A 27,045-nucleotide genomic window follows, 5' to 3' on the forward strand; every position below is an offset into this window, starting at 1 on the left:
ATGAGGTACATTGGCCAATAATATATAGGAGAATGTGAATAATACATATGAGAGATGTTGAAGTCCATTATTAAAGATGGCGCTCCAGGGTACTTTCAGCACATGATAAAATAGGTTGAAACCAGCATGGTTTCCTCTAGGGGAAATCTTGCCTGACAATTCTTTTGGAATTCTTTGAGGAAGGAACAAGTAGCATTGACAAAAGAGAAGTGCGTGGATGTTGTTTACATGGATTTTCAAAAGGCTTTTGACAAAGTGCTGCAAATGAGGGTGCTAAAATAAGACAGAAGACCGTGGTATTACAGGAAAGATACTAGCATGGATAGAAGATTGGCTGACTTGCAGGAGGCAAAGAGTAGGAATAAAGGAGGACTTTTCTGGTTGGTTGAATGTCACTGGTAGTGTTCCATAGGGGGCAGTGTTGATTCCATTATTTTTACATTATATGTCAATAATTTGGGTGATGGAATTGATGACATTGTGGCCATGTTTACAGAGGATACAAAGTTAGGTGGAGGGGCAGGTAGTATTGAGGAAGCAGGGAGTCTGCAGAAGGACTTGGACAGATTTAGGAGAATGGGCAAAGAAGTGGCAGATAGAATACAGCACAGTGAAGTGTATGATTATGCATTTTGGCAGAAGAAATAAAGGTGTAGATTTTCTAAACTGGGAGTGAATTAAAAAATCAGAAGTACAAAGGGAGTTGGGAGTCCCAGTGCAGGATGCCCTAAATGTTAACTTACAGGTTGAACTGGTAGTAAGGAAGGCAATTGCAATGTTAGGGTTCATTTTGAGAGGACTAGAATATAAAAGCAAGGATGCAGTTCTGAGGCTTGATATGGTGCTGGCCAGACCACATTTGGTGCAATGTGAGCAGTTTTAGGTCCCATATCTAAGGAAGGATGTGCTAGCAATGGAGAGGATCCCAATGAAGTTTACAAGATTGATCCTCCAGGAATGAAAGGATTAATGTATAAGGAGTGTTTGATGGCTCCAGGCCATTACTCATTTGAGTTTAGAAAAATGAGGGAATATCTCATTGAAGCCTACTAAATACTGAAAGGCCAGATTACACAGGGTAATGATGTTCCCAATAGCGGGTGTAATGCTCTGGTTAAGATTTCTACTGCTATGCTGTGGGGTACTTATATTTTAGCAGATTTCTGCAAACACAGTGTGTCCTGCTAAAGGAGCCATTTTGTCCAACTTAGGAATGTTGTGTCAGCCAATCTAGTTTGTCTTGGTACAAGTTGTAACTTTCTGCCCAGTGGGATGCAATGGAAGATTCGAGACAGCTGGACAGAATCAGATTTCTGAAGGGCAGTAGTCTAGTTTGGGGTCTTTTGGCAGAGGTGCGGAGAACAGCACAAGGGAAGATGCTTGGAGGACCCTATTTGAAGGGGAGACCATGATAAGTACTTTGTGCAAAGGAGGAAGTGCCAATTCTCCTGAGTTAGCCAGTCTGTTCGAAAAGGTCTTTGAGGGAAGTTTGAACCATGGCCGGTGTCTTTCACGCAGAATGTGGGTTCAGTGTGTGGGTAATCAAAGCAAAGCATTCCAACTACTTCAGAAATGATCTCCAACATTTAGGTGCAGTTAGACTGGTTTAACTGTAAGGGGCCCTTTTATTTTTATTTTTCTGTAAACTATTTGTTAAAGTTGAAATATACTTTTGTGATTTTATGCCAGTGTACAATCTGTTAATTTTCTGGCAAATGATAACTTTGCACGGTGCAGTATTTACACAGCATTCACAACAATGTTACTTAATCGGAACATCCCAACTTTCCTGTTTGGTCGAACCCAAATCATTACCAACCCTGTACATGTGTTGCTTTTGGAAGGTGGCCTTCTCACCACTGAGTCATATGGCTGTTAGCAGTTAGATTAGTGAGCCAAGATTCTATATGAGCCCCAGTGAGAGGGCTTTATGCGAGAGTCTAGGGCCAGAGGGCACAGCCTCAGAATAGAAGGATGTCCCTTTAAGACAGAGATGAGGAAGAATTTCTTTAGTGAGAGGGCAGTGAATTAATGGAATGCATTGGCACAGATCGCTGTGGAGGCCAAGTCATTGGGTATATTATATCAAAGGTTCTTGATTAGTAAAGGTGCCAAAGGTTGCAGGAAGAAGGCAAGTGAATGGGGTTGAAAAGGAAAATAAATCAGCCCTGACTGAATGGTGGGGCAGAATCAATGGGCCAAATGCCCAATTCTTCTCCTACTTCTTATGGTCTTGTGGACTGGATTCAGTGATGATGGCCTCAGTCAAACAGTCCTGATAATACTGTACATATTAGTTTAATATGATTTTTATTATATGTTTCTGAAACTGTAGATTGCCCAGTGGCTTTGTAGCTAATCTTTAATATGGTGAGGGAAGGAAACAATCTTTCTAAGGTGTAACAGGTTCTAAACTCAAATGTATCAATAACATTTTTATTTGAGTATAGGCAACAAACCACACATTGGCACTATGAAGAACAGAGGGGCATTATTTTCAGTGTTGATACCATATAACCCTGATATTGACAACTGGTGTAAATGGCATTGTACTTTCTTGTATAACAAGTCACTTTGTTTGTAACTTCCTTCCTTTAGCTGATCAGGAAACATCAAACATCTAAAAGTGTGGAGATAGGGTAAATTGCCTAGCCTCTGCCAGTGAACTCTGTAACAACCACTTCAGAACATGCAGCACCCAAGCACTGCAATTCCAAACCAGAACTTGGTAGTTTAGAAGCTTTTCTTTCCTCTACTCAAGGAATGTCTCTGTCACATATAGCTGAGAAATTTTAGGAGAGCTCACATTTATTTCAAATTTTAGGAAACCTTCTAATACATTTAGAACATAACATTTTTGTTCTTGTGTAATAAAGTGCATTTGGATTTTTACACTCATCTTGAGGTAATATATGTTTTCTACATCACATAGATTTTCTTCTATCGCATGTCTGTTTTTAAAAAAAAGCTTGAGAACCTGGAAAACTCAATTCTTTGACAGGGCTTTAAAGCTGGAGTACTTTTTGCTCAGTAATTTGAATTCTAAGAAGAATGGTAATAGCAAACAACCAAATCTAATATCAACTTAATGCATCAAATATATTTAACAACATTCACTTCCAAAACACCTTTAACAGTAAGTTTTCTCAAGATGCTTCAGCAAAGTTGGATAAAAAATTGATGGGTGGATGGAAAGGTAACAAAGTAATTGAATTCAAGGATTTCATAAAGGAGCAAAAAGAGCTAAAAATGAATAGAGAGAAAATTCCAGGGGTTAAGGTCTTGTGAGAATAGTGATTAAAATTCACTCCATACAGAAGTCTAGAGTTGGAGGAAAGTAGATTAGCCTTTAGAACATTAGGAAGTTACAGATGTTAGAATGAAAAGGAAATAGAGTGATTCTGGAACATTTGATGAGAATTTAACAATTGAAGCTTTACTAAATGAGAAGGCAAAGCCAGTCAGGAAGCATGTGATCATGGGTGAATTTGACTTGCAGTAAAATTTTACAGGTCTCGAGAATGTAGAATTGCAGCTCACAACATTGGGCATGAGGTCCATTTACTTCCCGCACTTAACGGTAAGATTCTCATACCTGCCACTCATTGACCATGAATTACAAGATTTCCTGCCACAAATGGTGAGTTCTGCCCAAAAATACTTTTGACAGCAGATAAACCCACATCTCCAAGCTTATAGGCAAAACACTTCGAATGCTTATAAATGGAAAGACAATTCTCAGCTTATTTTTTTTACTGCACACCATTTCCAACAAACTGTATGCAGCTGTACAGGACTGTCCACAATCTGTGTATTAAACTTGAGTCCAAAATAAGCTTCCACTCATAAATCTGCACCATCTACGAGACCACCTGTTTCACTGGCCCTTACCCAACATCATCTCATGATTAGTTCACCTGTTACTGAAACCCTCATTGATTCATTTGCTTGCTTTAGAGTTGTGTTTTCAAAATGTTTTCCAGAAATTGAATAACTGAATTGAATTGAATACCCAACAAAGCTGTTGAGCAGGCCCAGCATTAGATAGGTAAAGCAAATGTTAGCCAGTTATATAACAGTCTGCAGTGATTGGACTTAAATGTTGCCCTGAATGTATAAATTGCCCAGTGATTATGTTAGGATGAATCGGATTTGTCGGGGGGGGGGGGGGGTAGGTGCTGCTGAGGTGGTGTGGCTGGATGGGTCTACTCTGCACTATATCGTTAAGCTGTTGCAGGTTAATACTGAACAAGATAAAATCTGCAGATGCTGGAAATCTGAGCAACACAAACAAAATGCTGGAGGAACTCAGCAGGCTAAGCTTTATTTCTCTAGTCCTGCTGAAGGGTTTCAGCTCGAAACATAACAGATATAAATTGTTAGGATAAGGCAATCATTAGGAAACACATGAACCATCCAAGAATTTCTCTGACAACATTTCAAAGTCAGAATTAATAACTGTGAAAATTCCAACAGGCAATAATTAACCAATAAAAGTTAAGCCAGGTGCTCTGGTTTCCTTCCATAGTCCCAAGATGTGCTGGTTGGTAAATTAATTGTTCATTCTAAATTGTCCCATGATTAGGCTAGATTTAAGGATACTGACTGGGTGGTGCAGCTTGAAGGGTCTGAGGGCCACTGTAGCTCAATAAATAAATAAAATTAAACAGGGGAAAGGAAAATCATTTTGAATAATAGAAACTGCCATTACATCACAAATTGATTTCCAACCAAATAAGACCATAACATATAGGAGAAGAATTTGGCCATTTTGCCCATAAGAGTCTGCTTCACCATTTCATCATAGCTGATCCATTTTCGCTCTCAGCCCCAATTTCCACCCTTCTCCCCCAGTCCTTTCATGTTCTGATTAATCGAGAATCTATCAACTTCAGCCTTAAATCGACCCAATTACTTGGCTTCTACAACCACCAGTGACAACAAATTCCACAGATTCACTACTCTCTGGCTAAAGAAATTCCTCATCTCCATTCAAAAAGTACACCCCTCCATTCTGAAGCTGTGTCCCCTGGTCTTAAGATTACCCCCAGCATAAGAAACACCCTCTTCACATCCACTCCACCATGGCCTTTCAACATTCGATAGGCTTCAATGTGATCACTCCTCATTCTCTGAACTCAGTGAGTGGAGGCCCAGAACCACCAAGCACTTCTCTTATGATAAGCTTTTCAATCCCAGAATCATTTTTGTAAACCTCCTTTGGACCCTCTCCAATGTCAGCACATCCTTTCGTAGATAAGGGTCTCAAAACTGCTCACAATACTCCAAGAAAGGCCTCACCAGCGCTTTCTAACACCTCATCCTTGCTTTTATATTCTAGTTCTCTCGAAATGAGTGCCAACATTTGCCTTCCTCACCACCTTCTCAATCCGTAAACTAACCTTCAGGGCATCCTGCATGAGGACTCCCAAGTCCCTTTGCACCTCAGATTTTTGCATTTTCTCTTCATTTAGAAAATAGTCTACACTTTTATTTCTTCTACCAAAGTGCAAGGCCATGCACTTCCTGACACTGTATTCCATCTGCCATTCCTTTGCCCATTTTCCTAATCTGTCTAAGTCCTTCTGTAGCCTTTTTCCTCAAAACTACCTGCCCCTCCACCTATCTTCGTATTGTCTACAAACCTGACCACAAAACCATCAATTCCATCATCCAAATCATTGACATTTAACATAAAAAGCGGTCCCAGCACAGACCCCCTGTGGAACACCACTAGTCATTGGCTGCCAACCAGAAAAGGCCCCCTTTATTCCCACTCTTTGCCTCCTGACAAACAGCCATGCTGGTATTTTTCCTGTATTACCATGGGATCTTATCTTGCTAAGCAACTTTATGAGTGGCAGCTTGTCAAAGGCCTTCTGAAAGCCCAAGTACACAATATCCACCATTTCTCCTTTGGCTATCCTGCTTGTTATTTCTTCAAAGAATTCCAACAGATTTGACAGGTGAGATTTCCCCACAAGTAAACCATGCTGACTAGGGCCTATTTTAACATGTCTCTCCAAGTACTTGGAAACCATATCTTCAGCAATTGCCACCAACATCTTCCCAACCACTGAGGTCAAACTAACTGGACTATAATTTCCTTTCTTCTGTCTCTCTCCATTCTTTGCAATTTTCCAGTCTTCTGGAACCATTCTAGAATCTAGTGATTCTTGAAAGATCATTACTAATACCTCCACAATTTCTTCAGCTACCCCTTTCAGAACTCTGGGGTGTACACCATCTAGTCCAGGTGACTTATCTACCTTCAGACCTTTCAGTTTCCCAAAAACCTTCTCCCTAGTAATGGCAACTTCATCCACTTCTGCCCCTTGACACTCTTGAGCTTCTGGCATATTGACAGTGTTTTCCACAGTGAAGACTGATGCAAAATACTTATTCAGTTCGTCCGCCACTTCCTTGTTCCCCATTATTACCGCTCCAGAATCATTTTCCAGCTGTCCGATATCTACGTCACCTCCCTTACACCTTATATATCTGCAGAAACTTCAGGTATTGTCTTTAATATTATTGGCCAGCTAACTGTCGTAATCCAATCTTTATGACTTTTTAAATTACTTTCTGTTGGTTTTTAAAAGCTTCCCAATTTTCTAACTACTAATTTTTTTGTCTAGTATATGCCCTTGCTTTCACTTCTCTTCTCAGCCATATTGTATCAACCTGCCTTTAGAATATTTCTTCCTCTTTGGGATGTATATATCCTATGCCTTTGAATTGCTCCCAGAAATTCCAACCTTGCTGCTCTGCTGTCATCCCTGCTAGTGTTCCTTTCCAAACAATTTTAGACAGCTCCTCTCTCAGGCCTCTGTAATTCCCTTTACTTCACTGTAATACTGATACATCTGACTTTAGCTTCTCCATCTCAAATTCTATTATGTTATGATCACTTGCTCCAAAGGGTCTCGCTACCTAATGCTCTCTACTCAATTCTGGTCCATTGCTGAGCACCCAGTCCAGAAGAGTTAAATTCTGCAGGCATAGAATTGTGCATCACAGAGTGGGAAGACTTTTTGGTTTTAAATAGCAGTGATCCATACAGCACCTAGGGATTACTTTGCTAATCAGATTATTGATGAGTCTGCTCTTTGAGTCCACACCATCCATCCCACAACCCAAACCACCTCGATATCCTCTGATTCTCTTGAAGTTCAAAATATTCTCATCCTTGGTTTTGAAGATACTCCCAAGATGGATCCAAAAATTGTACATCATGAAATACCACATCTCAGCCCTAAATGATCAGCCCTTTATCTGGAGACTCCACTTGTCCTTGAAGTGTAACTGTCTATTGCAACAACAGGAGTACACAAGAATGCTTTATCTTTTTTCTTAATATACAATGTCCAGCTACATACAACCCTGATTGCTAATTCAAACCAACCATAACCTACGTCCGATAAAACTCGCCTCAAGGAATTGAGGGCGTTTATGGGAATTCAAAAGAAAGCAAAAGTACCTGGTAAGGATACTTGGAGACCACAAAAAGGGGACTGGGTACAAGAAAAGAAGCAACACACACAGATGTTGTTGTTTTCAGAGTGAGACAGACTCAAACTCCAGGAAAAGTTGTTGCTTTTGCTGTATTTTACTTTTAATAATTGTGCTTGTAATAATATTCCTCACTTCAGTCTTACTAACACATACAAAATTGCATTTACTATAGAAATTGCCGCATCTGGCTCGAGCACCCCAAAACCTTCTTTCAATCTTCCCTTGCAGACTCATACTAAACCTCAGACTGGCTTAATGCTTTATCTGAAACAACAGCTAAGACCTTTCCAGCTGCTTCAAATTTAGCTTCTGCAGTAGTGATGATAGTTTCTGGGTGGACTGGCACCACTTTAAGTTAGGCTGAAAGGTTTTTTTTTGCAGTTTTCCAATGTATAATTCTCCTAGCAATTGGAATATTTCACAGTTTTTGTTGAGATATTGAAGTCTGCAAGGATGGAAGTTTGACTTTGTTTTTGTACAAAAGCTTCCCCCATAAGACTTGATTAACTCCCGTACCTAATCTGAACTACTATGACTTATGTCTCGTATGACTATTGTGCTATACACTGCCTCATACTCGCCTCTTTACCTATTCCTCTTATAATGTGGACATTGATGTATCATTGTCGCGTGTTTATGGACAGTTATAATGGTGACTTTTCGCAAACTGCAAAGAACAGTGTGCAGCTCAGTTTGAGGAAGGGAATACTCACACAGAAACTCTTACAATGGGAAGCAGTCAATGAATTCTTTGAGCATCAGATGAAAGGGAGTGAAGGGAGGCTTTTCCAGTATTGATAACCTTCTGGAACTGATGGAGGAGTGATAGTCTGTTCCCAAGAGGAGTCTTGGCAGGAGTTTCGACCGCAAAGCTGATATAGATAGGAAGGAGCTAATCTTTGCTTAGCAGAGGGGGGGGGGGGGGGGGTGTGTGATAGATATTAACTTCTTATATTTTGCTAAGCTTTCTTTATAAATGGCATTTGCCACTTGTAAGATCAAAAACAGTTGCAAGTAAACTTCATCAACAGTTTGTTTAGTTTCTGATCATAAAATAGAAGTCAGTCTTCAATTCTTAAAATGTAAATGGAAAGCAGTAATCAGCTTCAAGCTAAAAAAAAAAACAACCTCTATAGAATAGATTTGCCAACAGGATCTGTATTTTACAAATGCTCTGTCTTTGTACAAGCAGATGCTAGTCACTGCACCTGCTTTACTATTACTCAAGAGTAGAGTATAAGACAATAAGTTATTTAATTTGGTTGTTAAGGGATTGGACAGGCTAGACGCAGGCAGATTGTTTCCGATGTTGGGTAAGTCCAGAACAAGGGGTCACAGTTTAAGGATAAAGGGGAAGCCTTTTAGGACCCAGATGAGGAAAAACTTCTTCACACAGAGAGTGGTGAATCTGTGGAATTCTCTGCCACAGGAAACAGTTGAGGCCAGTTCATTGGCTATATTTAAGAGGAAGTTAGATATGGCCCTTGTGGCTAAAGGGATCGGGGGTATGGAGAGAAAGCAGGTACAGGGTTCTGAGTTGGATGATCAGCCATGATCATACTGAATGGTGGTGCAGGCTCGAAGGGCTGAATGGCCTACTCCTGCACCTATTTTCTATGTTTCTAACAGACAAGCTTACTCTTAAGTTGCTTAGTTTAAGGAAGCTTGCAGAACAGAGGGATAATATCATCTAATATATTAATGACTGATGTGTTTTAGTTGTGTGTTTTATTATTCAAAGTTAGCTTTACACCATTAACTCAAGACTAAGTCTCCAAAAATGCTTGTATTAAAAGGATAACTGAGGAAATATCATATGCTTCTGATTGTCACCCAAGTAGGAGAAAAATAGTATTAATGTAGCGAGCAAGTAGCATAGAAGTAATCAAGATAATGATTCAAAATAAAATAGAAATCCTCTGTGAGAATTGGGAAATACTTAAGATGGAAATTCTCTGTGCGTGTTAAAAGTGTTTTTAGAATGTGTGGATTTAAATAGGTATCACTCAAAATAAGTGAAATTTGTTAGCTACCCTCTCCCTTGGTAGGGAGAGGGTACCCAATGCTTGCTGTAGAGAATCAAAAGGGAAGTAAACCTGAGGCCCTCGATTGGCTGGGGTTGACCATGGATGTTGAATCCCAGCTGTCTATGTGATATACAAGAGAGGGCAGTATGATATGGAGAGCAAGCTGTTGCCCATGTAACAGGCTCCCCCTCTCCATGCAGCTGATGCATCCAGAGGAACAGCAGAGACCAATACAGATTGGCACCAGTGGTGCCATAGGAGTTGCCAGTCAGCATTGAACTCAATGTAGGACCACCTTAGAGATTCCAGCTCTGGATTTACTCCCGAACCCTTCTCCAAGAGTGGGTATAGTTGCAGGGAATCAGAGCTTTCTTCTCCAAGATGAGCTACCAATCACAGATGACAAGCCTCATCTGCCCAAATCGACTGGTTTTAAGCCATCTTTGCCCCCTTCTGTCAGTAGAAACAGTTGCGAAGAATCACACAGATAGATAAATATGGAAAATATTTGTACTATATTATCTTATGCAACTGCATTTTGGGTTAGGGAAAACTTCACAAGTACTTGCATATCCATTTAAAAAATATGTAGATACAGGCAGTCCCTGAGTTATGAATGTCCGACTTACGGACAACTCGTACTTACGAACAGAGGGAGGAGAACACTGTACACCATTTTAAGTCATTGCCATTAACACTGTATTGAGTGTGTAACTGTGTATTTGGCTTAAATATTTCTTAGCAAGATTTGCCCTGACCCCCCCTTCCCCTTTTCCAGTCAGCACCACCCCCACTTGTCCCATTTAGCCTGTCTCAGTGCAGGTGGACTTTAGGACCCGGAGCAGCACAAGACCCACCGCCCTTGGCTGCTGCTGAATTTTGTTTAAGTGTGATCGTGAACAATAGCCAGATCAGAAATGCTGATCAAGTCAACTAGCTTCTAAAGAGAACTCTGATAGGCCAATCAGATGGTTCACTGCTGCTCAGCGATAGAACATAAAATCCGCAGTTTTCTGTTCCATTGATGGAAAACGTTTATGATTGAAAATAAAGTGGAAATAATAAAGCAATTGGAAAGAGGTGAAACGCCATCAGTTATTGGAAAAGCTTTAGGCTACAGTCAGTCAACAATCGGAACAACTTTAAAGGATACAGGTAAAGGATAAAGTGAGAATAATGGAGCATGTGAAAGGCTCTGCCCCAATGAAAGCTACAATTATTACTAAACAATGCAGTGGTTTAATTATTGAAATACATACGTTTCTTAAGTGTTTTATATGCATAGAAAGGTAAAATATATACTCTATACTAAGACAAACATTTGACTAACTGACGCTAAATAATACCGGGTGTACCTGTTCCGACTTAGGTACAAATCCGAAGACAGACTCAGGAACGGAACTCGTTCGTAACCCAGGGACTGCCTGTATAAGCATTTCATATGCCGATGAGACATGCATTTTTGAGAAATATATTTACGGAGCACATAAGCATATATTTTCCATTACAAGTGTATGACCTGATAACAACAAAATATTATATAGTAACGGCACAATTACCAACATAACAATGGTGGTAATCAAACGATTTGGGTCAACCATCTTCTTCAGCTGCTTCAGTGGTCCCATAAGAAAACAGGTGCTAGAAATGAAAAGGTAGACAACAGTTTAAAACTTGGAAATCAGATTTAGAAAATTATCAAGACCAAAGCACTCTCTGTTCCACCAGAAAAAAAAGAGACAAAGCTAAACTCAATTATTATATTATTATTAAATTATTTATAAAAATCTTAAATTAGAATTACCTCTTTAGTTTATTTGTAAAAACATATCTAGGTGTACTAATTATCATCACACAACAGTATTTAGAAAGCAGAAAACAGGTTAATATAAAGTATCATTTTCATCATTTCTGGACTTCATATTCAATAGTGGTTCAAGTCAGTACAGAATGATCGATGACTTTCAACATTTGGGCTTCCTTAAATTGCTTTTTGATGCAACTTTTTAAAACTATAACTTAAACAATCCACTGGCTTCTGTTAAAACCAAAATCTGTGCTAGAGATTACAAAAGAGTTGACTAAAATCTCAAATGGCAAAAATCAGATTTAATTTAGCCATGGAGAAATACAGCATGGAAACACAACCTTCAGCCTACACTGACCACCAACCACCAATTTAAGCAAATGTCACATTCATGCTCTTTTAAACATTGAGAAGCTGAGAGTCTCAGAATCAGAATCAGGTTTATTATCACCGGCATGTGACATGAAATTTGTTTACTTCGCAGCAGCAGTTCAATGCAATACATAATATAGAAGAGAAAAATAATAATACTAATAAATAAGTAAATCAACTACAGTATACGTATATTGAATAGATCAAAAAACATGCAGAGAACAGAAATACTGTAAATTAAAAAAAGTGAGGTAGTGTCCAAAGAGGGTTCAATGTCCATTTAGGAATTGGATGGCAGAGGGGAAGAAGCGGTTCCTGAATCACTGAGTGTGTGCCTTCAGGCTTCTGTTCTTCCTACCTGATGGTAACAGTGAGAAAAGGTTATGCCCTGGGTGCTGGAGGTCCTTAATAATGGATGCTGCCTTTCTGAGACACCGCTCCCTGAAGATGTTCTGGGTACTTTGTAGGCTTGTGCCCAAGATGGAGCTGACTAGATTTACAACCTTCTGCAGCTTCTTTCGATCCTGTGCAGTAGCCCCCCCCCCCCCCCACCCCACCCCACACAAGACAGAGATGCAGGCAGTCAGAATGCTCTCCACAGTACATCTATAGAAGTTTTTGAGTGTATTTGTTGACATGCCAAATCTCTTCAAACTCTACCAACCATGGTTGTATCATCAGCAAATTTATAGATGGTATTTGAGCAATGCCTAGCCACACAGTCATGGGTAGATAGAGACTAGAGCAGTGGGTAAAGCACACACCCCTGAAGTGCACCAGCGTTGATTGTCAGCAAGGAGGATATGTCATCACCAATCCACAGAGATTGTGGTCTTCCAGTTAGGAAGTCATGAATCCAATTGCAGAGGGAGGTACAGAGGCCCAGGTCCTGCAACTTCACAATCAGGATTGTGGGAATGATGGTATTAAATGCTGAGCTATAGTTGATAGATAGCATCCTGATGTAGGTGTTTGTGTTGTCTGGGTGGTCTAAAGCCATGTGGAGAGCCATTGAGATTGCGTCTGCATTGACCTATTGTGGTGATAGGCAAATTCCAATGGGTCCAAGTCCTTGCTGAGGCAGGAGTTCAGTCTAGTCATAACCAACCTCTCAAAGCATTTCATCACTGTCGATGTAAGTGCTACTGGGCAATAGTCATTAAGGTAGCTCATATTATTCTTCTTAGGCACTGGTATAATTGCTGCCTTTTTGAAGCAAGTGGAAACTTCTGCCCGTAGCAGTGAGAGGTTGAAAATGTCTGAGAATACTCCCGTTAGGTTTTTAGAGCCTTACCAGGTACTCCATCTGGACCTTCGGACTTGTGAGGGTTCACTCTCTTTAAAGACAGCCTAAACATTGGCCTCTGAGTCAGAGGTCACAGGATCATCAGGTGCAGCAGAGATCTTCACAGCTGTAGTTGTGTTCTCCCTTTCAAAGCAGTCATAGAAGGCATTGAGTTCATCTAGTAGTGAAGCATCGCTGCCATTCAGGCTATTGGGTTTCTCTTTGTAGGAAGTAATGTCTTGCAAACCCTACCAGAGTTGCTGTGCATCCGATGTCACCTCCAACCTTGTTCAAAATTCTCTCTTCACCGTAGAAATAGCCCTCCGCAAATCATACCTGGTTTTCTGGTACAGGCTTGGGTCACCAGACTTGCATACCATAGATCTAGCCTTCAGCCGACGAAGAACCTCCTGGTTCATCCACAGCTTTTGGTTTGGGAATGTAAGTCTTTGTAAGACCCGACGGACTCTACCCCAGGGTTCTGAGAGAGGTAGATGAAGAGATTGTGGAGGCATTAGTGATGATCTTTCAAGGACCACTAGATTTTGGAATGGTCCTGGAGGACTGGAAAATTGCAGATGTCACTCCACTCTTTAAGAAGAGAGGGAGGCAGAAGAAAGTAAATTATAAACCAGTTAGCCTGACTTCAGTGGTTGCTGAGATGGTGGTGGAGTCTATTAGTAAGGATGAGGTTTTAGGGTACTTGAAGGCACATGATAAAATAAGCCAAAGTTAGTATGGTTTTCTTAAGGGTTAAATCTTGCTTGACATATCTGTTGGAATGCTTTGAGGAAATAACAGGAAGGATAGACAAAGGAGATCTTTAACAAGGTGCCACACGAGGCTGCTGAACAAGATAGGAGCCCATGGTATTACAGGAAAGGTACTAGCATGGATAAAAGATTGGCTAACTGGTAGGAGGTAAAGAGTGGAAATAAAGGGGGGCTTTTTTGATTGGCTGCATGTGACTAGTGGTGTGCCACAGAGGTCAGTGCTGGGACTGCTTCTTTTCACATTATATGTCAATGATTTGTATGAATGAATTGATGGCTTTGTGGCCAAATTTGCAGATGATACACAGATAGATGGAGGGGCAGGAAGTGTTGAGAAAGTAGAGTGTCTACAGAAGTACTTAAACAGATTGGGGGCATGGTCAAAGAAGTGGCTGATGGAATATAGTGTAGGGAAGTGTATGCATTTTGGCAGAAGAAATAAAGGCTTGGGCTATTTTCTAAATGGGAAGAAAATGGGAGGTGCAAAGAGACTTGGGAGTCCTCCTGCAGGGTTTCCTAATGGTTAACTTGTAGGTTGAGTTGGTGGTCAGGAAGTTAAATGCAATGTTTGCACAAATTTTGAGAGGATTTATAAGGCATTGATCAGACCACACTTGGAATATTGTGAACAGTTCTGGGCCCCTTATTTAAGAAAAGATTTGCTGTTATTGGAGAGAGTCCAGAGGAGGTTTACAAGAATGATCCCAGGAATGAAAGGGTTAACATATGAGGAGCATTTGATGGCTCTGGGCCTGTACTCTCTGGAGTTTGGAAGAATGGGGGTGGGATGGATCTCATTGAAACCTGCCAAATGTTAAAAGGCCTAGATATAGTGGATGTGGTGAATCTAGGACCAGAGAGCACAGCTTCAGAATTGAGGGACACCCATTTAAAACAGAGATGAGGAAAATTTTCCTTAGTCAGATGGTGATGAATCTGTGGAATTCATTGTCACAGGCAGTTGTATAGGTCAGGTCATTGGGTATATTTGATAGGTTCTTCAAGGTGTCAAAGGTTATGGGAAGAAGGCAGGAGAATGGTTTGAGAAGGAAATAAATCAGCCACGATGGACTCGAATGGCCTAATTCTGCTCCTATGTTGTTATAGTCTTATGGTTTTTATTCTCCCCATATTCCCATCAGCTCCCCGAGGTTCTATCATTCTAAGGTAGTGGTCACCAACCTGTTGATTGCGATCAACTGGTCGATCTTTGAGACTTTCCCAGTAGATCCCAAAAAAAAGTAAAATAAATACACAAATACTTTTGAGAGATTGTTTCCGAGTTGCGGGGTTTTAGTTCCGTTCCTTCTGCCCAGTGCGCATGCGTGTATCTCCCCCCACCCCTCCGCACTACACAGTGTAATTCATTGGTCCCCAACCACCGGGCCGCGAGGAAACAATATGAGTCAGTTGCACCTTTCCTCAGTCCCTGTCACACCCACTGTTGAACTTGAATACATGTGAGGTCATCAGTCGCCTAAACACAGTGATACCCTTTCGCCAGGGATCACTGATTTGCCTCGCGCGGCCGGCGAGAACTGCCCGTTGCTACTGGCCTGGAGCGCAGACAGATGGGTGCCACCTTTAAACCTGTTTAGCACACCGAATGTTCGTGGGAAACCCGGTGCTAAAATATTCGCAGACGACCTAATTCGGGCTCAGCGTTTCGTAAGTAGCAGAGCAGTTACCGCGCTGCGATCTACTGAAACAAACTTTTGTTGGCCGATAGATCCTATGGAGGGGGGGGGGGCGGGGAGAGGGCATCCTGTCATACTCCTCGCTCGGTCTGTCACTCTCTCTGGACTGCGACTGCCGCGGTCCTGGTACGGGGACCTCCGGTCCTGACCTTGTCCTATCACCCCAGCCACGACCAGCCGCACCCGGCCAAGGCATCTGGCGGCGGGTGGGTGGGCGGGAGGCTGCAGTTCAGGCTGGGAGGCTGTCTAATGAGGCAATGAAGCCCTCAAAACTGCTTCGGTAAGGTCCGCAAGAATATTGTCAATATTAAACCGGTCTGTGGTGCAAAAAAGGGTGGGTACCCCTGGTGTTTATACATTATTTCTACTTCTGGTCTTTTCTGCCCTGGTGCGCATGTGTGTAACTAATCGATCTGGGGTCGATCTCGCCTTTCACTAAGACCAAGGTAGGGGATCTTGGGCTTAAAAAGGTTGGTGACCACTATTCTAAGGCAATTTACAACGTTATTAATCTGGGATGTGGGAGGAAATTACAGCAAACCGAGGTCCAGGTTGAATCTGGGTGTCCAACCCTATGAAAAGCAGATCCATTATCAGTTTCGGTGTGCTGATCTGTACTTAATTATTCTGTGCAAAATTAAAATGAAACATTGGAACCAAATAAGAAAAATAAAGAACTGTAAATATTGTATAAAGTTTCAAGGAAATGTACTGTAATTCAAAGTTTACTTTTCTGTCCTTGAGTGGCCCAGTCAGTCTTGACCTCAGTCCGATTGAACATCTCTGGCAAGACTTCAAGGTTACTGTCCACTGCCACCCCAACTGACCAGGCACAGCTTCAGCAATTTTGCAAGGAGGAATGGGTAAATCTTACTCCATCACATTGTGTTGAGCTAATAAAGATTAATCCAAGAAGACTATTAGTTGTAATAGCTGCATGAGGTGGTTTAACTAAGTACCGATACTTCAGATTTTGAAATTTTAGTTCTTCATGCTTTACAGTTTTCCTTGTTTATTGGACTCTACTGTAGAAAACAGGAGTATGTGATTCAGAAATAAATATTCTCAGTTAAATTGATCAAAATTCCTGGTTGTAATACACATCTATGTGAACAAATGGTTGGGGACTGAATACTTCTTCTATGCACTGTAAATCTAGTTTCCACAACTCTGGGATAGAGAATTCCAGAAATTCACAACTCTTTGCAAAAAGAAATTCGTACAATCCTCAAGTCCATTTATAAAGTTTTTGTCCATCTACGGAATCCAAATACTCTCAATGTAATCTGTTCTCCCAACTACTTCCATGACAAACTTGGACACCAGATGCCTGAGCTAAGAATTGATCCCGGAACACTATTAGTTACATACATCCATTATGAAAAAGATAAATTTATTCTCACTATATATTGCATCTGATGATCAAGTGTCAATCCACGCTAACAAACATCACCCAATATCATGAACGCTTAAGTCCGGACATAAATCCAGGGTCGGAAAACATGGAGTTCATGGTGATTAATGAAGATAAAGAGAGATAAGGTCAGAAAGTGACTTAAATAGGAAATGAACATTTTAAAATCAATATGTAGGATAGATAGATAGATAGATAGATACTTTATTCATCCCCATGGGGATAGACTAGATGGCATTGTAGGTGGGAAATATGGGGATGGGTGAGCAAATGGGGTAAAACAAGGAAGATGATATTAAAGGTGGTAGTTTATTTAGCAGCAGAGAGAGCAACTTCAAGTTGTTTTCAGTCTTCTCCTCCAGGGTTAATAAAAAATTTAAAGATGAAATGAGAGGCACGATTTTCTATATAAGGGGTTAGGGGATATGTGAGATGAGTTGCCAAATACTGGTAAATCCAGTCCCTAAGAATCTTCTCCAATAATTTCCCTACCACCAGTATAAGGCTCATCATCCCAAAATTTCACAGATAATCCTTTTGGCCTTTCTTAAACAATGCTAGCTGCTCTCCAGTCTTCTGGGATCTTGCCATTCTAATTTTGTGTTTAAGTTCTTTCTTGCTTCCTTTAACTTCAGCTTCATAAATCTTGCATGCAATTGGTTTTTCTTTTTGACTAAATTTATGACATTCCTTGTTATTCAATGCTCCTGCACCTTACCAGGCCTATTTTTCATCCTCACAGCAACATGCTGATTCTGAAATCTAACCATCTCATTTCAGATGTGGTTTTATCCCCAAACAGCCACTCCCAATCTATCCCCCCCCCCCCCCCCCCCAATTCCTAGCTAAAACTGCTGGAATAAAGCTTTCCACAAATTTAACACCTTCACCCACAGAGCAGTCTTATTTCATAGATAACTATTTTAAAACGCAGAATTATGATCTCTGTTCCCAAAATGCTCTGTCACTGAAACTTCAATCATTTGACCAGGTTATTATCCAGAACAAAGTCTAGTATAGCCCCTTCCCTGGTTGGACAATATTTATCTTGTTTCAAGGAATCCCCCTGGAAGGACTTAACAATTTTTGCCCCATCTGAGTCCCAAACATTAAGAGAGTCACAGTTAATATTGGGGAAGTTAAAAATCACCAACTTCAACAACCTTGTTTTACATCTTTCCACCAGTATGTCAAAATATCTGTTCCTCTTATTGCCTGCTAAATATTTGGAAGCCAAATTATTGCACCTTTCTTATTTCTGAACTCTGCCAATATGGTCTTACTGGATAAGCCCTCCAAGTTGTCCTCTCTAGGCGCACTGTGATATTCTCTCTAATGAGTAATGCAACTCTTTTACATCCCTTTCTATCATGTCTGAAATACCTAAACATTGAGCAGTCTGTCTTGCACCTCTCTCAACCAAATTTCAGTAAAGATTATACCAATGTGGGATGCTCTGGTTAGAGATTCTGGAATTCTTCCTATAGTTTAAAGGGTATCAAATATGATCCCATCATTTCAGAAAGGAGGAAAAGAGCAAACGGAGAATCAGAGATCTATTAGCCTATGGTCAGTAGTAGGGAAAATGGTGCAACCTTTAATGAAGGATGTATATATTGAACATCTTCAAAAGAATAATAGGACTGAATAGATCATCATGGACTTCTGAAAAAGAAAACAATGCCTTGCTAAAGCTAGGGGTGGCAAGGTAGCGTAGCAGTTAGTGTAACGCTTCACAGGGCCAGCAACCCAGGTTCATTTCCTGCTGTTGTCTATAAAAAGTTTGTATGTTTTCCATAACCACGTGGGTTTTCTTCTGGTGCTCTGGTTTCCTCCCACATTACAAAGGTTAGTAGGGTAATTGATCACATGCATATAATTGAGTGCATGGTCTCACTGGGCCACAAGGGACTGTACTGTGCTGTATCTCTAAGAATAAATCTATTGGCTGCATGAATTGTGAGGAGAATGGAGCAATATTACTTTGAAGCAATATAGACAGTTGAGTGAGCTGGTGCAATATAGTTCAAGTCTACTGTCATTCAACTGTACACATTTATACAGCTAAACAAAACAATGTACCTCAGGGACAAAGATGCAAAATACAGTAAATATATCACATACAGCCATACAGCACATCAAATAATATTAAGAGAAAAAAAATCTTTAGATATACGTACAAGTCGACATAAAGTCATGTACAACATATAGTTAAATATACAACAATATTACTGCTACTGGCATTGTCATGGATGATGTGTACTGTGTATCAAGGTGTTCAAAAGTTAAAGCCAGGGGCAAAAAGCAGTTAGCTAGCCTAAAGTCCTTGTTCTGACATTGCAGTAACTTCCACCTGACAGGAGGCACTGTAGTGCAAGAACAAGGACTGTCAAAGAGATTGTGGGAAGGATGGGAGGTGCCCTTGACCATGCGGAGGGCTCTGTGAACACAGCACTTCTGGTATGTCCTGGATGGGTGGGGTGGGGAAAGAGAAATCCTGATGATTCTCTCAGTAGTTCTCACAATCCTTTGTAGAGACTTGTAGTCAGATGCCTTACAAATCTCATCCCAGACTGTGATACAGCTGGTCAGGGCACGCTCAATAGTGCTCCGGTAAAAGGTAGTTAGAATGGGGGTGGGGATCTCCTCAGTGGAGGCACTGTTGCGTTTTCTTGACTAAAGAGGTGATGTTGAGGGACCAGATGAGGTCATCTATGATGTGCACTCCAGGAAACATGGTGCTCCTGACTCTCTCCACAGAGCAGCCACTGATGTGCAGTAGGAAGTGGTCAGCCTGCACCTTCCTGAAATACACAATCATCTATTTAGTCTTGTCCACGTTGAGACACTAGTTGTTGTGTTTGCACCAGTCCATACCCCTCTATTTCCTCTCTGTATGCCAGTTCATCACTGTTGCTGATGAGGCTAACCACTGCTGTGTCAACAGCAAAATTATTGATGTGGTTAGAACCGGATTGAGTAGAGTGTTGCAACAGAAGTGTGAATAGCAGCAGGCAGAGTACTAATCTAATGTACAGTAGATAAATGTAAGTCTGATAAAGGGTTTGATACTCTACTTAGTTTTTCATGGATGCTTCCTGATCTGCTGAGTGCTTCCAGCAATTTAGTTACCATGTCAGCATTTAACAATGGGTTTGATGTATCAAACTTCGAATGTTTTGTAGCACATTGGTGTGAATAATCATACTTAATTGGCATCTAGCATTAGATCTCTAGAATTACTACATAAAGCATTATAAGTCCAGAAGACCATTAGGTCATAGGAAAGGCAGATGAGCTCAGTGCATGGATGAACACCTGGAATTATAACGTTTTAGCCATTAGTGAGACTTGGTTGCAGGAGGAGCAGGACTGGCAGCTCAATATTCCAGGTTTCTGTTGTTTTAGACATGACAGAGCAGTGGGGATTAAAGGAGGAGGAGTGGCATTACTAGTCAGGGAAAATGTCACAGCAGTGCTCTGTCAGGACAGACTGGAGAACTTGACTAGTCAGGTGTTATTTGTGGAACTGAGAAATAAGAAAGATATGGCCACGTTAATGGGACTATATTAAAGAACACCCAACAATCCTAGGGATTTAGAGGAACAAATGTGTAAAGAAATCGCACACTGTTACAAGAAATAAAAGCTTGTTATAGTAGGTGATTTTAACTTTCCACTTATTGACTGGGAACCCCATACTGTAAAAGGTCCTGCAGAAGGGTCTTGGCCTGAAATGTCCTCTGTACTCTTTTCCATAGATGCTGTTTGGCCTGCTGAATTCCTCCAGCATTTGTGTGGTTTACTGTAAAAGGACTATATGGGATAGAGTTTGTCAAATGTGTTCAGAAAAGTTTCCTTCAGCAGTCCATAGGAAGTCCCAATGAGAGAACATTCGATGCCCTATCTGCTATTAGGGAATGAGACAGGGCAGGTGTCAGAAGTTTGTGTAGGGGAACACTTTGCATCTAGTAAAGCCATTAGTTTCAAAGTAAATATGCAAAAAGATAGAGCTGGTCCATGGGTTGAGATTCTAAATTGGAGAAAGGTCAATTCTGATGGTATCAGAAATGAATGGCAAATGGGAGGCCTTCAAAAACAAAATTTTGAGAGTACAAAGCTTGAATGTGCCTGTTGGAATAAAAGGTAAAGGTAAAAAGTGTAGAGAGCCTTGGTTTTCAACGGATATTGAGGCCCTGGTTAAGAGAAAAAAGGAGGAGCATAGCAGGTATTGGCAAGTAGGAACAAAATAGTTGCTTAAGGAGTACAAGAAATGTACGAGAACACTTAAGAAGTAAATCAGGAAGGCTAAAACAAGGAACACACACAAAATACTGGTGGAACACAGCAGGCCAGGCAGCATCTATAAGGAGAAGCACTGTTGACATTTTGGGCCAAGACCTCCTGATGAAGGGTCTCGGCCCGAAATGTCGACAGTGCTTCTCCTTATAGATGCTGCCTGGCCTGCTGTGTTCCACCAGCATTTTGTGTGTGTTGCTTGAATTTCCAGCATCTGCGGATTTCCTCGTGCAGGCTAAAAGGCGGCATTGCAAGGGACAAAATTTGTTCTCTGGACGGCCAGAATGGTAATCCATGTGTGAATCCAAGACAGATGGAATGATCTTAAATGAATGCTTTGCATCTGTGTTTACTCAGGAGATGTTTGCTACTCTGAGACAAATCAGGGTGGAAAATCACCAGGGCCTGACAAGGTGTTCCCTCTGATCCTAAGGGGAGGCAAATGCAGAAATTGCCGGTGTCCTAGCAGAGATAATTAAATTATCCTTAGCGACAGGAGAAGTACCAGAGGATTGGAGGATAGCCAATGTTGTTCCGCTGCTTAAAAAAGGCTCCAAACATAAACCAGGAAATTACAAGTTGGTGAGTCTGACATCAATTGTGGGAAAGTTATTAGAAGTTATTAGAAGGGACCAAATATATAAGCATTTGGTTAGCCATTAAGGATAGTCAGCATGGCTTTGTACGTGATAGGTCATGTCTAACCTTTTCAATGAAGTTAGGAGGAAAGTAGATGAAGACAAGGCAGTGCATGATGTTTCTCATGGACTTTCGTAAGGCATTTGACAATGTCCCGCATGGGAGGCTGGTCAAGAAGGTTCAGTTGTTCGGCATTCAGGATGAGGTAGTAAATTAGATTAGTCACTGGCTTTGTGGGAGAAGCCAGAGACTGGAGGCCTGTGATTAGTGGTGTGCTGCAGGACTTGGTGCTGGGTCCTTTGTTGTTTGTCATCTATATCAATGATCTAGATGTTAATGTGGTTAACTAGAACAGCAAATTTACGGATGACACCAAGACTGAGGGTATAGTGGACAGTGAGGAAGGCTATTATGGGTTACAGAGGGATCGTCATCAGCTGGGAAAATGGCAGATGGAATTTAATGCAGGTAAGTAGGTTTTGCACTTTGGTAGGCCACCCAGGGTAGATCTTACACAGTTAACGGCAGCGCACTGAGGAGTGTGGTAGAACAAAAGGATCTGCGAATACAGGACCATAATTTATTGAAAGTGGTGTCACAGCCAGATAGGGTCATAAAGAAAGCTTTTGGCACATTGGCCTTCATAAATTAATGTACTGAGTACAGGAGATGGAATGTTATATTGAAGTTGCACAGGATGTTGGTGAGGCCTAATTTGGAATATTGTGTGCAGCTTTGGTCACCTACCTACAGGAAAGATGTAAATAAGGTTAAAACAGTACAGAGAAAGTTTATAACGATGTTGCTGGGCCTGGAGGACTGAAGTTATATGGAAAGATTGAACAGGTAAGGACTTTATTCCTCAGAACATAGAAGATTTGATAGAGGTATACAAAATTATGCGGGGTATAAATAGGGTAAGTGCAAGCAGACTTTTTCCACTGAGGTTGGGTGGGACTATAACTGGAGGTCATTAGTTAAGGGTGAAACGTAAGAAGTTTAAGAGGAACATCAGGGGAAACCTCACTCAGAGGGTCGTGATAGTGTAGAATGAGCTGCCAGCACAAGTGGCTCATGCGAACTTGATTTCAATGTTTAAGTGATAGGTACACGGATAGTAGGGACATGGAGGGCTAGGGTTCTGGTGCAGGTCGAAGGGTGTAGGCAGTTTAAATGGTTTCAGCATAAACCAGATAGGCAGAAGGGTTTGCTTCTGTGCTGTAGATCTTTATGACTCTAAATACTGGAGCAGAATTAGGCCATTTGGTCCATCGAGTCTGCTCCATCATTTCATTGCCTCAGCCCCAATCTCCTGTCTTCACCCCGTATCCCTTCATGCCCTGACTAGTCAAGAATCTATTAACCTCTGCCATTAAAGCCAATGACTTGGCCTCCACAGCTGCCTGTGGCAACAAATTCCACAGATTCACCACTCTCCAGCAAAAGAAATTCCTCCTCATTTTCATTCTATTCCAAGGCTATTATATTCTATGTAGACCCTTTGGTCTTAGACTGCTTATCATAGGAACCATTCTCTCTACATCCACTCTGTTGAGGCCTTTCAACATTCGATAGGTTTCAACGAGATCCCTCCCCCCAATTCTTATATAATAAACCTTTCAATCCTGTAATCATTTTTGTGAACCTCTTTGAACTCTCTCCAATGTCAGCATATGCTTTCTTAGATAAGGGGCCCCAAAACTGCTCACAATACTCTAAGTGAGGCCTCACCAGTGCCTTATAAAGCCTCAACATCAAATCCTTGCTTTTATATTCTATATATATTCTAGTCCTCTCGGAATGAATGCTAACACTGCATTTGCCTTCCTCACCACCAACTCCACCTGCAAATTAACCTTTAGGAAATCCTGCACAAGGACCCCCAAGTTGCTTTGCATTTCAGATCTTTAAATTTTCTCTCCATTTAGAAAATGGTCTATACTTTTTTATGTGTTCTATGAAATGCATGTACAATCAGCTTAAATTATCTGAAGGACAGAATTTTGGTCTAATTTTAATGTTGTAAAAGTAGCTACAGACGAAAATTTAAAGTAACTTTTCAAAGCAGAATTTTGCTGAACTATCGCTAATAATGTCAAACTATCTGGTCACATTGGACCAATAAAAATGAACTCAAGTCAAGTCAAGTTTATTGTCATTTTGACCATAAACTGCTGGTACAGTACACAGCAAAAACGGAACGACGTTCCTCCAGGACCCTGGTGCTACATGAAACACAAAACTACACGAGACAGCACAAGGGTACACTAGACTACATAAAACATAAAAAACTGCACTAGACTACAGACCTGCACAGGACTACATAAAGTGCACAAAACAGTGCAGGGCAGTACAATAATTATATAAACAAGACAATAGGCATAGTAGAGGACAAATTACAATATAATAATAAATGATGTAGATGTCAGTCTGGACTCTGAGTATTAAGGAGTCTGATGGCTTGGGGGAAGAAACTGTTGCACAGTCTGGCTGTGAGAGCCCGAATGCTTCGGTACCTTTTGCCAGATGGCAGGAGGGAGAAGAGTTCATTAGAAAGGTTAAATGGTGATGGATTTTACTTTAAAACATAAGGTAATAAATACGTAGCATGAAAGTAGAAAATGGAAGCAAATGGTCTATATTAGCAGTGAATGATCTGGAGATCTTTCTCATCAATGTAAAATAGTAGTTCCACAGAAATGGGCATAATAGAAATGATATTCCATTCTGAAAATTTACTGGCAATACTGGGTAAACCAATGAACTAGAGACAGGATGGGCAAAGGCATATGGCTCATAACAAATACTTTGATGTACAGTAAAGCATTGTAAACACTCACCTGGCAACTGCAGCAATATTTCCTAATGTGTAAAAGAGTGCAAATAATTTTATTCCATTAGGAAGCCAGAGCAAAACTGTTCCCTGAAACAAGAGTACACAATGCAAAAGGTAATTATTAATTAATAATCATGTGACCTGCTAAGCTGTTGACTGTTTATACTGTACGTGAACTTCATCTATATTAAATTTCTACAACAATGTACTGAAGAAAATAAAATGACAACTTCAGTTTATATTTTTTAAAAAGTTTCAGTTTTCACATGGATAATGGACTAGCTGATTGTCAACCAGATTTGACTAAAATGGATAATAGTGTATGAATATGACAGATTATAATTGTTAAATTGACTAGCTATTTATAGCAAGCCAGACATGTGTGAATTATGAACTGCCATCAGATGTGGCCAATTTATGTTGCTCCATTGTTAGCTCTATGAATGTTCATCCTATTCTTAATATTCCTGTGATTTTCATGAAATTGCTAAATATGTATATTAGCTTCTTACTAAAACAACAGAGAAAGGTGTCCATATTAATAGGAAAATTGTTAACCTGCCATTCCTGTCCAAAAAGTAAGCAACTGAATTGTATGAAATCACATCCTGCTTACTTCTCTCTCTCTAGACCTCAACCTGTATTGCTCAGCTATCTAATCTGAGAGTACATGCATCTGGAAAAAATATTTTCCTTATGCAACATAGATATACTTGAGATTTAAGTGTAAAATAAACATAAAATTAACTATATCCAATAATAGGATTATCTTCAGTTTATATGATTCATTCTGGTTTACTTAATTAATTTCATATAGTATTAGGCTCATTCAGAAAGTCAGGAGGCATGGGATCCAGGGAAACCTGAATTAGCTGCACAGATTCAGAACTGGTTTGCCCACAGAAGGCCGAAGGTGGTAGTACTTACCGCCAGGACTTAAGAACTTTTTAAAAGCTATTATTAATGCTTTTTGAGATAGTGATTTAGATGCATATCATATTTTTTTTACTGAGTTAAGTATTGTATGCAATTAGTTTTGCTACAACAAGTGTATGGGACATTGGAAAAAAGTTGAATTTCCCCATGGGGATGAATAAAGTATCTATCTATCTATCTATCTATCTATCTAGTAGATGGAGGTATTCTGCCTGGAAGAAGTTGACCAGCATTGCCTCACAGGGATCTGTTCTGGGACCCATGCTCTTTGTGACTTTAATAAACTTGGATGAGGAAATGAAAGGGTGGATTGGTATAGGTTTGCAAATGACATGAAGATATTGTGGATAGTGTACAAGGTTGTTGTAGGTTACAACAGGTTACAATTAATGCATTTAATTGACATTAAAATGCAATACCTCATATAAAACAATATTGAAATTAATTTACCAATTCTGTTCACTTATTAATTTTCTCTGTAATTTGCAGTAAGGGATTGATGATTATCCTCTTTTTGGTATCATCTGCAAATTTCAAAACTGTGGTCTTGATTTCAAAACTAATTTAAATTATAAATAACTGCCAAGTTAGGCAGGGACAATTTAAAACAAAAAAGCAGAAACATTGTTTGTATTAAAAAAAAATAAAAGATAGCTCAGAGTGAAATTTATGTTGCAATATAGCTTTCAAGAATGCAGAAACCAGCTTGCCAGGTAAAGTATGATTAGCACACAGCAAAATTCTATACAATTAAAACCTTCATATGATGAATGTACATTTTTAAGGCTTAGTGACTGGGACAAAAAAAATTTAGCTGTGGAACTGAAGAGTAGGCATATAAGTGCCCCTTATTGCTGAATGCAAAGTATTGCTGTTAACATTATGACTATATTAAACTACTGAAAATAAATAAAAATACTTTTCTATATCAAAATGGATCATAATGTGAGTAATATGAGCATTGCCAACATGCTCTATGGTGCATTTATGTCTCCCTTAAAGTGTACTGGATTTTTTGTGATGCCAAAGGTATTGATTAAATTTATTTTTCAGGTCAAACCATATAATAGATTTAAAGACCCAAGAATTAATTTCAGTTAATTTTACTTAGAAAGGGGCACTCGGAAGGCCAAATGTTTGAGGAAATTAACTGGGATGATATTGGACTAGCAAAGTGGTTCTTCAAGTCATTATGTGCCACTACTCAACCTAGTAGCTAAATATTCATTGCATTCATATTGTCATAACTGTGTCAAAGTTATGTACTGTTAAAAACTTCAAATGATATATATTCAAATCGTTTTTGGCAACTTGGCTCCTCCCACTTCCTCCAAACCAAGGGTGTAGCCATGGGCACCCGCATGGGTCCCAGTTATGCCTGCCTTTTTGTTGGCTTTGTGGAACAGTCCATGTTCCAAGTCTATACGGGTATCCGTCCCCCTCTT

General features: G+C 40.2%; 1 protein-coding gene across 1 annotated transcript in view; it reads right to left on the reverse strand.

Annotated features, from left to right (window-relative positions):
* Window positions 1–27,045, reverse strand: part of sft2d1 (SFT2 domain containing 1) — a 75,224-nt gene that overhangs the window by 14,912 nt on the left and 33,267 nt on the right. The window contains exons 3-4 of the mRNA XM_073051097.1: window positions 24,669–24,751; window positions 11,102–11,183 (exon numbers count right to left, since the gene is read on the reverse strand). Of these exons, the coding sequence (XP_072907198.1) occupies window positions 11,102–11,183; window positions 24,669–24,751 (165 nt within the window). The remainder of the gene's footprint in view (window positions 1–11,101; window positions 11,184–24,668; window positions 24,752–27,045) is intronic.

This window comes from Hemitrygon akajei, chromosome 7 (assembly GCF_048418815.1).
Source record: "Hemitrygon akajei chromosome 7, sHemAka1.3, whole genome shotgun sequence".
Classification (NCBI taxonomy): Eukaryota; Metazoa; Chordata; class Chondrichthyes; order Myliobatiformes; family Dasyatidae; genus Hemitrygon; species Hemitrygon akajei.